Genomic DNA, 12,338 nt, shown 5'->3' on the forward strand with positions numbered 1-12,338 from the left:
AAATTTCCAATTGTTAGAAAACATGCTTAAGGAGAAGGATATCAATATAAATTAGCCAAAATGTGTGGGCAGGCCTTCAAATTAAAAAGACGCATGATTATTTTGTTGAGTTTTATGTTTTGTAGCTTTTAATGTGTAATTATCCTAATATTGTTTAAAAATCAATGTCATAAATTTCAAGCATTTTAAACTGTGAAATTTTATGAGATCGTGATATTAATATGGCTTTTTAACAAATATTATTAAAAAATAAATTTAATTTAATAGTGGCTATGTAAATCCATAATGACTAAGGTTATCTAATACATAATTTAATTATAACTAAATGCATTCTCTTAAAAATTATCCCTCTATATTAAAGCAAGTTTTTGCCTTCGTTAACATGCTGAGCCCGGCGCCGGTCCTTGGGAACTGGCATTGGAAATTTTCGTTTGGCTGGCATCGGTCCGCGAGACCAACAGTATTAAATTTAAAAAATAAGTATAGTCTCAATGAAATGTGATCAAATGTAGCTTTAATGAAATTTATTGAAACATTCTAAACAAAAAATAAGGCTTAGCTTTACGTATATTACAATACGAAACAACTATTTTGGCTATCTTGTATTCAAATAGTTTTGAACACAAGATAACATTTTTGGCTATCTTGCATTCAAATAGTTTTGAATTGTCATAACATTTCGAACAATACTTTCAGACTTTATGTGCGTATCCTTCCTTTTTCTATAATTTATGAATAATTTAAGTGGGCAATATTGCACCGCTTGATCGCAATATTGTCGCCGACTGATCATTGCCGGCTGAACGGAAAGGACAGCAAATTCGATGCTGTTCTCAACGTGTTAAACCTTTACTATGGTCACAAGGTAAAACACAAAAATATAAAAATTCAAGTGAAACTTATTCTTTGCATCTAGTTAGACTTAATGCAAAACAACGTATCACCGCTAATGCTTTAGTGGCTTAATAGAACCTTAAAGTATATTAACTGAGTTACAACCCAAGAAACTCTACATGAAGCTACGACACTAACAGCATCAGACAGATGACAGCTAACTTTCAAAACTTGTTAACTGTGCCTACATCAGACCTTTCAGGTTTGTTCTGATCAGCAGGTCTCTCTATAGGCAAGCAGGAGCGGTGACAACAGCCAGTCTTTTGTTATGAATCATGCTGATTATGATTTTAATGCTTATTTTAACCTATGCTGCTTGACATAAAATCTTCTTACTATTTACTAAACCTCTAGACTGAGCAAGTATGTGACAAAATGAGACATTAAAAAAAAGGCTAACTGTTAGTAAAACGTAACTAAAATGTCCCTTATCTTCTTTCAAATGTGTCCAGTTATTATGAGTGTAAAATATTTAATGCTACTTACTAAATTTCATAAAATTAATTTTATTCTCAAACATATTTATAATTATGTTAATTAAGTTATGCATTAATAATAATGCATCCTACTCAAGTTCAGGCATAGATATAATATTTTTAATTGAATTTATTCAGCGCCCATTTGCTCATAGGTCCTTAATTTTTTCCATTAATGGTACTTGAAAGTACTTAATTTCCTTGTGCAGAAAGTGTACGAACCCTGATGATTGATAAGATTAGTTTGAATACTTTACTACGCGCATTTAGAACACTACAAATATTATAAAATTACAAAAGGAGATTTAGAGAAAGCTAGGATCATTTTCGTATTTGATTAGGTTATTGGAATTATAACAAAGCATATTATAGCTATTTTCCAAATGGAAGGGAAGATTCCACGGAGACCTTCCTAAGGGATACTCGCCCGTACTCACCCATAGAGAAAATCTCAGTAACTCCCATTCAGCCAGTTCACTAGAATTTGAATCCTACTGAACTGGTCGCTACACATTACTAGTAGTAGAGCTACGTATTACCAGTATTCTGCGGTCGGCGGTCTTACCCTTCGCCCTTAGACAGGTCTTAGAATTTGGATTTCTTTCTTACCCCGTATGAGTCCTTATCTGTAAATTGACGTTCCACTGCTTACAACAACTATAGTACGAACATGTTGCCGATTATGTAAACAGCCTACAAAATTTATTCTGTATTTAAATCGAATAATGTCCTCATAGAACCCCAAACTACCGAAAATTTATGAGGCTTTATTACAACAAGTGCGAAAGGAAGAAGACTAATACCTACTTCTAATACCTACTAATGCCTTCAATAACTTTAAGAAAATTTACTTTCGACTGTTAAAGTCAGTTTCTAAAAACAGAGTACAAACATGCATGAAGAGAACTAAAGTAAATTTTCTTAAACTTATGCAATCTATTAGTTTGTATAGAAAGTGACCTCAAAATTCAACTATGCTTTCATCCGGATTCAATCCACGGATCTTCCAATGGCCAGGTACGTGATACCAGTTACATCATGAAAGCTCAAACTGCAAAAAATATATGCCAATAATTTAACTCAGTGACTGAAATATGCACTTCTAAATAGAATTAATTGGTGTATGCTTTAATCCCGCTTAGATCGATATTGAGATTAATATCGTTGGGACCGGATTTTAATCACAAAAAAGTCATGAATATGTATAAATATGCAGTATGTGCGGCATAAGGCACTTAAAATACTGGAGAGCCGATAGTCCCCGTGGGTGGTTTGATGTTACAGGAAGAAGAATGGCAGATCCTCGAATTCGTCTTCCACTGAAAGTTCTCCAACAAAATTGGGGCAGATATATTCAATTAGGGGGTTGGGATATGCCTGTACGGATAATGGTGAACTTCTGGCGGCCCGCCCACTCCTACCTGTACTTGTAGAATTACACTCATGTCCATAAATTAAGGAAAATTCGGAGTCACGCGGAAATCGAACTCTAAAATAAATATATCACCTGTAAAATCACTACACACATCTTCAAGAATCATATGCAAATTTCAGGAAGTAACCAGATGACATCGATGATAAGTCACAATGACGAGAATGTAAGAGAGTGATATATAAGGAATACAGGCAAAGAAGTAAAATTGTTCGCTGGCGCTTTATATGCATTTCAGTGCAATAACCGAATAGTTACGACACAAAGGACGCATTTGGATGATTTTTTACGTGGTAGAATTATCCGCCGTCTGGAATGTGGGCGTACCCAACTGGAAGTATCAGACGAACTTGGAATTGCCCAGAGTGTCATCTCCAGGCTTTAGCAACGATTCCAAGATGATATTAATGTGAGTAGACAATACAGCACAGGTCGCCCCAGAGTTACAACGCCGAATGAGGACCGGTATTTGGCAGGTACTGCCAAAAGAAACAGGCGGAGCACAGCTTCAGACCTGTCTCGTCGGCTCTCTTCAGCCACTGGTACAATTTCAAGGCAGACCGTGTACAGACGCTTAAAGCAGATTGGTCTATATGCTCGTAGACCTGTCAGATGCGTTCCACTTACTGCAACTCACTGTCACCTGCGGTTAGCCTGGAGTAGAGAGCATGCATTGTGGACATCGCAACAGTGGGCTTGTGTAATGTTTTCCGACGAGTCCAGGTTTAGCTTGCAGTCTGATTCTCGCCGGACATTCATATAGAGAGCTCCAGGTACCCGTTACCAACAAGAAAACATCATTGAACGACACCGTTACGGAGGTGCAAGAGTGCTCGTTTGTGGTGGAATTATTCTGGGTTCTAGAACTGACCTGCATGTTCAAATTGGAACCATGACAAGCCAAATCTGGAACAATATGTACGTTTGTTTCGGGGCGCCATGGGCGCACAATTTGTGTTTATGGATGACAACGCCCGTCCTCACCGTGCAAACATCGTAAGTGAATGCCTTCAATCGGAAGATATCACCCGTATGGACTGGCCAGCATTCTCACTGGACTTGAATCCAGTACAGCATGTGTGGGACATGTTTGGCCGACGAGTTGCAGCCCGTCAACCTCCTCCTATATGCCTACCGGAACTTCGGAGAGAATTGCTTTTTGAGTGGTGTAATATCCCCCAAGATCAGATGGATAATTTGATCAGATGGATAATAAATTGATAACCCAGCATGCCTGGGTGTTGTACGGACTGTATTGCATCGTCTGGGAGACATACAATGTATTAACAAGCATACCAACCATGTAATATTGGTTTTTCGCTAATTTTTTTAATAATATCAAACATATAGCATCGTTTTTTGCTCTTTACCTTTTGTTTAATAAATAAGCTTTACAAATAAGTCAAATTTGTTTTGCTTCTAACTCTTCCTTTGCCTGATTTTGCATTATCCTTTATTTATGGACATGAGTGTAAATTATATGTAAAGTATAGTTCTACATTTTAAAAAATCTAAAATTCGTCTCATGCTTATCAGGCACTCCCTCCATTTTCCAGGTTTTTGATAAAGACTTTTTTTTCTAATTTTGCTTAATTTGGTATTATTTCCGATAGTTAATGTCTTGTAATGTTGAATCACCAACAACAGCACAGTTTCTGAAATTATTTAGCAATTAATTTAAGTACTGGTAAATTTATTACTCGAAACATCAAGAAATGACTTTATCATTTTTGATTTATTTTCTGTTCCAGATGCATGTGTATATTCTGTAATGATGGACAATGCTGCTGGAAAGATTAAATGTTCTTGTCCACCCCCATGCAGGTCAGGTTCCCTTTTTATTCTTCATTTTTTATTATTATATTTATTACATTATCAGTGCTAACAGAAAATAAAAAATAAAATAAAATAATAAGGTGATTGAAAAATAATTCCCTTTATAAATTTCATCTACAATTTTACACGACAAATAATAAAACTGTGGGCACCTAAGTAACAAAATCTATTAAAATTGAATTACATTTTCAAAAATATGAAAAGAAATATAAATGCGAAAAATGAACTAAAAGTAATTCATTAAACTAAGCTAAAATATTTACTTTCAAAGTTTTTATTCCTCAGTAGGATTTCACATCATTCCATAACCTTGTTTATCTGAATTATATTGAGTGGAATAATTACCAATAGAATTATTTTTTATGATTCTAAAACGAAGTATAAATCTCAGTTTTTGTTTCAGTTACTCAGAATGTGTATTAATATGAACTAACTTTGGACAAGAAGCACTTTGTAAAATATAGAAACTGCTATTAGTAAGTAATATTCAACATGGTGAGTTAACAGATTTCCCGGCTGTGATGGTATATACAGGGGTTGGACAAAAATATGGAAACACCTTTAAAAAAACATGTTTCTTTGCTTAATATGGTGTAGGAAACCCGTTGGCATCCAAAACAGCTTGCAGTCTTCTCGGAATGGATAAATACAGTTCCTGAATGTTTGCCAAGGGAATATTATACCATTCTTCCTGCAAAACGGTGGCAAGTTCAGGTAACGATGTTGGCGGTGGATAACGAGAACGCACTTTCCGTTCCAATGTAGACCACAAAGGTTCGATAATATTCAGATCTGGTGACTGTGGTGGCCAGGGGAGATGGGACAACTCATCCTCGTGCTCAAAAAACCTGTCCTGGACAATGTGAGCTGTGTGAACAGGGGTTTTGTCGTCTTGGAAGACACCATCACCATCGGGGAACAAAGTTTGTACCATGGGATGAACTTGATCGGCCAAAATGTTCACATAAGTCTTGGCAATCATGTGCCCTGACACAGTTATCATGGGGCTAGCAGAGAACCACGATATGTCTGCCCAAACCATAACAGAACCCCCGCCATGTTTCACTCTTGGCAACAAGCAGTCTGTATTATAGGCTTGAGATGGCGTTCTCCAGACGTAAACTCGGCCAGAAGTGGGAAACAATGTGAAAGAAGACTCGTCAGACCATGTTACTCGCTTCCACTGCTCTATAGTCCAGGCTTTATGACTTAAACACCACCTTTTCCTGTTACGGGCATTAGCATCACTGATGAGTGGCTTCTCAATTGCAGCACGGCCAGCAATTCCCTGTTTATGAAGCTCCCTTCTAATTGTTTTGGTACTCACCGGGTTCGGTAAAACAATATTCATTTCAGCAGTAACTTTTGCAGCTGTGGTCTTCTTTTTTTTCGTCACAATTGCCCTTAATGATTGTCTGTCACGATCACTCAGGACACACTTTCGTCCGCGCTGTGATTTAGTAGATGATGTTTTTCCGCTTTTCAAATATGCGGAATAAATCTTCGATACAGTACCTCTTGAAACACTAAACACCTCGGCTACCTTGCTTACGGAAGCACCTACCATACGTGCTCCAACAATTTGCCCACGTTCGAAGTCTGTTAACTCTGACATAATGCAATGACAACCTAACATAACAGTACTCCGACAACAACTGAACTGTTTAGCACATTTACGAAGTTGTATAGGTGGCGTCAGTAGTCAAAAACGCTAGCGCCACCTACAAATTTCATTAAAATCAATCTTTCCTTTCAAACATGCATTTTACAGGGTGTTTCCATATTTTTGTCCATCCACTGTAATTCCGTCTAGTTTTCCTGGTGGGAAACTATTTTGGCGGCCCACTCACTTACCATTGGACGATATTGGCAGAAATGGGTGAAGAAAGCAGCAGTCGACCGAGAGCGGCAACAGAATTGCGAGGACAAAGTGATCGTCCCGTAGGCGCTCACAGCCGCTGATGCGTCCTTGTCAGAGATCCAACGTGAATATGAAACAGCAGTAACTGCAATGACCACTGACAAAACGACTCAGTGAGCGGGGATGAAGTCACAGAGACCATTCCACCATCTATCTCTCACAGCTCACTGAGAAGCACGTCTGTAGTGGTGCCATGCGCATTCTACCTAGGATCTCTCGAAAACTGAGTGGAATTGTTTTCAGCAATGAGAAACGCTTCTAACGTTCCCGAGATAACCAGCGAAGACTTATCTCAAGACGTTTAAGACAGCGGTGGGATACTTAGCATACTATCGTCCGCCACACAGCCTGACAGCCAAGAGTTATGAAATTTTATTTGATAGCCGAACTCCCTTGGTTGTCGTCCGTGACACGTTACAGCATGGCGCTACGTCGACGAGATTCTATGCTCCGTTGTGTTGCCCTTGTTTTTACGCAGCCTGGACAACAATTCAACAGGATAATACCCGGCCGCACATGGCACAAATTTGTGCTGCTTGTTTTCGTCCTCCTCTCACACTTCCCTGGCAGACGGGAATGCCATAGCTCTCCTTAATAGAGCACATTTGGGTTGTGATGAGCAGGCATCTCCGACAATCTCTGAATCACGCCGAGTTAACTCGCCATTTGGAATGTGTACATTAAGCAGTCATACCATGGGGCGACTGAAGTCTGCCAGGAGATTCAGGCTGGGCCCCACATCACACCACTGTATCTCCACTATGTTAAGTTGAACCAGCTTCTCGTTAAATTCCTGTGTGTAATCTTTGGCTACAAGCTTATTTAAATTTAACTTAACGTTTGAAATTAGTGTTATTTTGAGTTATCGCGTCATAAGAGATGGATGAGCTTCTAAGCAGCAGGTGTGCATTCTGTGCTTCTTAGTTTCAAATAGGGGTCTTTACCCTCTTCTCAAGTTGTGATTTTAGATTTAATCTAAAACGGTGCTACCAAGAGTTTGGGTACTATTAGATGACTGCAAAACTGATCAAACTTTATAAAATGATTACTTTGAAGTTTAAAGCACTTAATATTTCTGGCTGAGATTAGTAAATTCTGATCAATATTAGTTATTTAAATATTCAAAAATTCCTGACGTATTTTAAATAATTATACGGATTTGTATTTTAAAAAGTGATTGCAGAAATTAACGTTCTCTATGCATGAATAAAAATTAATCATAAAAATTGTCAAGTTAGTAACTTAAAGAGCCTATAGCGAAGGTTGAACATATGTTACTAAGTTCTGCTAACCTCTAATTACTAATTAATACATAAAAAATTAGAACAGAGTTGAAGTGACATATGCATGTAAATATTAAATACTAAGTTTTAAGGTCTTTAAATTTAATCCAAAAAACATTCCGAAGACAGAGCATAATTGGAAACATTATTTTTTTAATTTTTAAAACTTGAAATTTTAAGTTACAGTTATGCTTCTAAATCATAAAGTTAGATAATTTAGAAATTTACAAAACATTTTAAAACTTAAAGTAAATACAGATGTTTTAGAAAGTGGTCGTGCTTCAGGAGAATTTCAAAGAAGACATTCCAAGGCTACAGTGTTATATTGTGCTGTTTTGTGGTTTGTTCTGATGTTACTTGTCTGAAAGTAACATCAGAAAAAGCCCACGAAATTCATCGTGGCAAGCAGGGTAAGACTGCGCCTGTCGTTCGCAACAGTCTTGAGCACAATACACGTGATAGTACGATTTTGCTCAGTTCCGCCCCCAAATTTTGATGGAAAGGTTCCTGCGGGGACGGCTCCGAAGGTCTCTCAAGTCTTTTCTCTTACCACCAACCTCTAGAGAACTTTCGGTTCGGACTTTTTATTTAGAGTCCCCCATGCCGCACAGACACTATATCAGGACTGGTATTCCTCTTTACTTGCTTTGGAAACATTAACTGTCCTGACTCGGAACAGGGAGCTTACTCAAGCTATGTTCGATAAATTGTGAAGTAGACAATACACACAGGAAGGGTATACGAAAACCTTTATTTTTCTATCTTTACAGAGCTTTCCGGAACTTCAGAATACAGAGACCAACCACTTGTGGTCTGAACGTAAGAATATAAAAATACTAACTAAAACTCTAACTAAACTATTAATAAACAAGTGCCTAACTCCAAGATTGGCCGTTAATTAACAAAAAGCCGTATGTAGTACAGAGAGCTGCTAAAACTACGATACGTTTAAAATTATCACGAGGATTAAACCTCTGGCCTTGAAGGCAACCAGCACCCGAGTAAAACTACTATGGCAAGCGGCCTGCTTCTAATAACTCCTTGATCTCTCTTGCTTGGCAAAAAGCCACAACTTAAGTACTTGGCAAGACAAATTTCAAAGTTAAAAGCTTTTAATTCTGGCCGGAAGTAGAAAATAAGAAATGATAGTAAAGATTTAAAATAAAATAAACGTTAGTAAAACTTGGGATCCTTACAACTATACGTTTAAAATATCTATAATATCTTTTCCGGTATTCGAGCCTGGGCCCTTCGGTAGGGCAGTCAGAATCACTAATCACTATTCCGGCTAAGCGACCCAAAAGATACTTGAAACACCTGCTAGTATTCACGCTCCACATGAGAGAAAGAGAATTTTTTTTATAAAATAAGCTTAATTTATTAAATGTATCGTGAACTGAAAGAAAGAAAATAATTCATTGTATAGTTTAATGAGAACAAAAGATTAAATAATTCTCTTCACAAAATTCATCTATAATTTTCTATCACGAATGTTGAAAAATAGAAGTACCTTTTGATAAATTTGTAAAATTAATGGGTTATATTTATTCATTGTATAGGTTAATGAGGACAAACGATTAAATTATTCTCGTCACAAAATTCTTCTATAATTTTCCATCACGAATAACGAAAGATAGAAGTACCTTTGATAGATTTATAAAATTAATGGCTTATATTTAAGACAGTGTAATTCAATTAATAGATTTCGTTATTTAGACGCGCATATATTTATTATTTGTCTTGTAAAATTGTAGATGAATTTTATGAAGGGAGTTGCTTAATCTCTTCCTTAATTAAACTATATGATAACTTACTTTTAGTTCATTAATTGCTCTAGGAGTTTTAAATAAAAGCTTTTTTTAAGGAAATATATTTTTATTCTATTTAATTTTTATTTTCATTTTTTAGTCTTAATGATACGTTATCAATCAAATTATTCAACTGATATTTAATTTTTCAACAAGGAATAAACACGTTTTTACTTATAAAATTTCTAAATAAATTTAGAAAGTACTTTCTTTAAATTCTTTCTTTAAGATCATTTAAAATCTACTACAAACTTATTTAACTGATTTTTTCTATTTTATACGATGGTGCAAAACGCAAAATTCTGAGAGTTTTAGTCTGTTCGTATCACGAAGTTTGCGAAGAGCTATTTCATCATTACAATTTAAATAACTAATATCACATTTTGAACATTTCTCTTCACCACATAATATTGTTATCCATAATGAATATTTATGCAAAAGTTGAGCTCATGAGCTTATCGGGGAATAGTTTAAAAATAGATGGCAAAGTTTTATCGATAGTGACAATATTCTAAGCGAAATATTTAAACGAAAAAACGTTTACACAAACGAGGCTAGTTTAAGAAAGAATCTCTAGAAAGTCGCTAATTAACATTTTTTATGATTCTTGTTTCATATTATTCTGGTTTTAAAAGAGAGCGAACAATTCGTTTTATAATTTGTAAAAGATTTCAAATTCTGTAACCGACACATTTTTAGTGGATGAAATTTTAAAATCATAAACGTGAAATAATAGGAAAACTCGAGAGGATTTCGAAAATTCGAGAAAAAAAAATCAGAAATAAGGATAGAAACTTAATATTAATTTTATTTCAAAGATATTTTTTCCGCTGTATCTGTTGTAAATATGAAATTTCTGAAAACTAAATTTCACTTATTAAACAATGTTATGTGCGAAAATTACTTCAAACATAAAATTAAAATAATCTAAATCAAATTTTGGAAGCGTTCGAATTTACCACATTGCGTTCTCATTCACAAACAGTGCGTGTACAGAATAGGAATTCGGTAGTTTATCAGTAAGTGGGGTAAAATTCTATTACAAACTTTTAACCATGAAGCAAATACTATGAATAAACTAAATAAAAGCTAATGAAATCAGCAAAGGTTAATTTTGATTGAGTTAAAATAAAATAAAAGCTAAATAAAGTTGATTTTTTAAATTTTTTTTAAGAAAATCAATCTCCAAACTCTTCATCATGAGTTTTTAATTTAATCACAGAGTGTATTTTTTTTATATACAGTACCGCCGCTTTTTAAACTCGCTGGTTAATAAAAATAAACATAGCAGCTTATTACGTTCAAATTTCTCGGAATGAAAGCAAATACATATTAAATCAATAGAAAACCAGCATTTATAATCCTCCGTTTTTTAAGCTCAGACTGGTGAAAGACTGATATTTAGTGCCAGAGTATCCTACTTGTAACTGTCAGAGCTTATCTTAGTTCATCTATTGTGGACTGTGACTTTATCATTCAGGTAAGCAGTGGCTGAATGAAAGGGTTTGACCGAAATTTTGCCACTCTCCGGTCCCCGTACCTGTGAGACACTGTTTTGAAAGTTTTATGGTCGGGTTGAACTCCAGGACAACAGAATATTTTCATCTTAAGTTTAACAAACACAATTAATTCCTTAGAGGCATTGTAAATGTGAGAAGGTTATATACTCGTATACCAGCTCGTATACCAGCTCATATGAAAAGGAACTTTCAAACTGTTAGTTATTATTTCACTTGAAATGTTTAAAATTGATATCCTTGTTTACAATGCACAGTTCGCCGTCCATGAAACTCAGTTGCTTAATAAACTCAAATACGTTTGAAACAAAAGTAATTTTAGCAAGCGACGAGTATTGTATGTCATATTTGTGTTCCCAGATATACATCAAGCATCCCTTTGAACACAACGGACTCTGTATTAAGATCTTGACGAAAGAGAGGTTCCTCATTACTAAAATATACTCAATTAGTGAAATTTAAATGGCACAGACGTCTAGATTTGAAGCCTAAAGGCAGACTTGTGGCTCTTCCTCTCACCTGCTCTCAGTTCAAAACACAGCATGATAGCCATTTACTGAGGATTTCGTTCCCTAGACTCCTTTCTCCGAGTGCTCTTTGTCGAGACATGAGTTTCGCAATAATTTAATAACTGAATATAATTTCCTGACTTTAAAATCGGTGGGCCAGATAATGACGATCAAGCCTACGCCTGATACTAATAAAACATACGATCTACTGCTTTTAACATTACTTAAAATCGAATTTTACATTTACCTATGAGGAAAACTCTAACTTACAAATCAAAACATTTTTAAGAACTCAAGCTATAATATACAGTAAAATATGTATATGTTCAGTAGTATTTTTATAGACAAATTAAATCAGAAACTTCCTCGGAAATGCCACTATATTAAAGAAGAAATTGTTATGTGGTTGCTAAATCGCTATGTTATACGGTTCAAATGCGGAAAAGCACTCGATTATTTACAAAGAAAAAGTGAAAGAATTCAAAATGGAAATAAATCTAAAAATAATTCAGCAAATAAATTTAACAGTCATCCATTAATGTAACATAAAAGATGACACATAACATCACAGAGCTTCGAAACCGAAACAACAAAAAATGTGGTTGCCGGATCTCTGTGTATACATGAAATGGCTTCAAATTAAACCTAATTATACATATATA

At 35.4% G+C, this 12,338-nt stretch overlaps 1 protein-coding gene across 1 annotated transcript in view; it reads left to right on the forward strand.

Annotated features, from left to right (window-relative positions):
• LOC118194967 (degenerin unc-8-like) overlaps positions 1-12,338 on the forward strand; it is a 194,026-nt gene that overhangs the window by 150,760 nt on the left and 30,928 nt on the right. The window contains exon 9 of the mRNA XM_085821410.1: positions 4,554-4,626. Coding sequence (XP_085677536.1) covers positions 4,554-4,626 — 73 coding nt within the window. The remainder of the gene's footprint in view (positions 1-4,553; positions 4,627-12,338) is intronic.

The sequence above is a fragment of the Stegodyphus dumicola genome, chromosome 7, assembly GCF_044657685.1.
Source record: "Stegodyphus dumicola isolate Sdum_Otavi_A_Nest chromosome 7, ASM4465768v1".
Taxonomy (NCBI): domain Eukaryota; kingdom Metazoa; phylum Arthropoda; class Arachnida; order Araneae; family Eresidae; genus Stegodyphus; species Stegodyphus dumicola.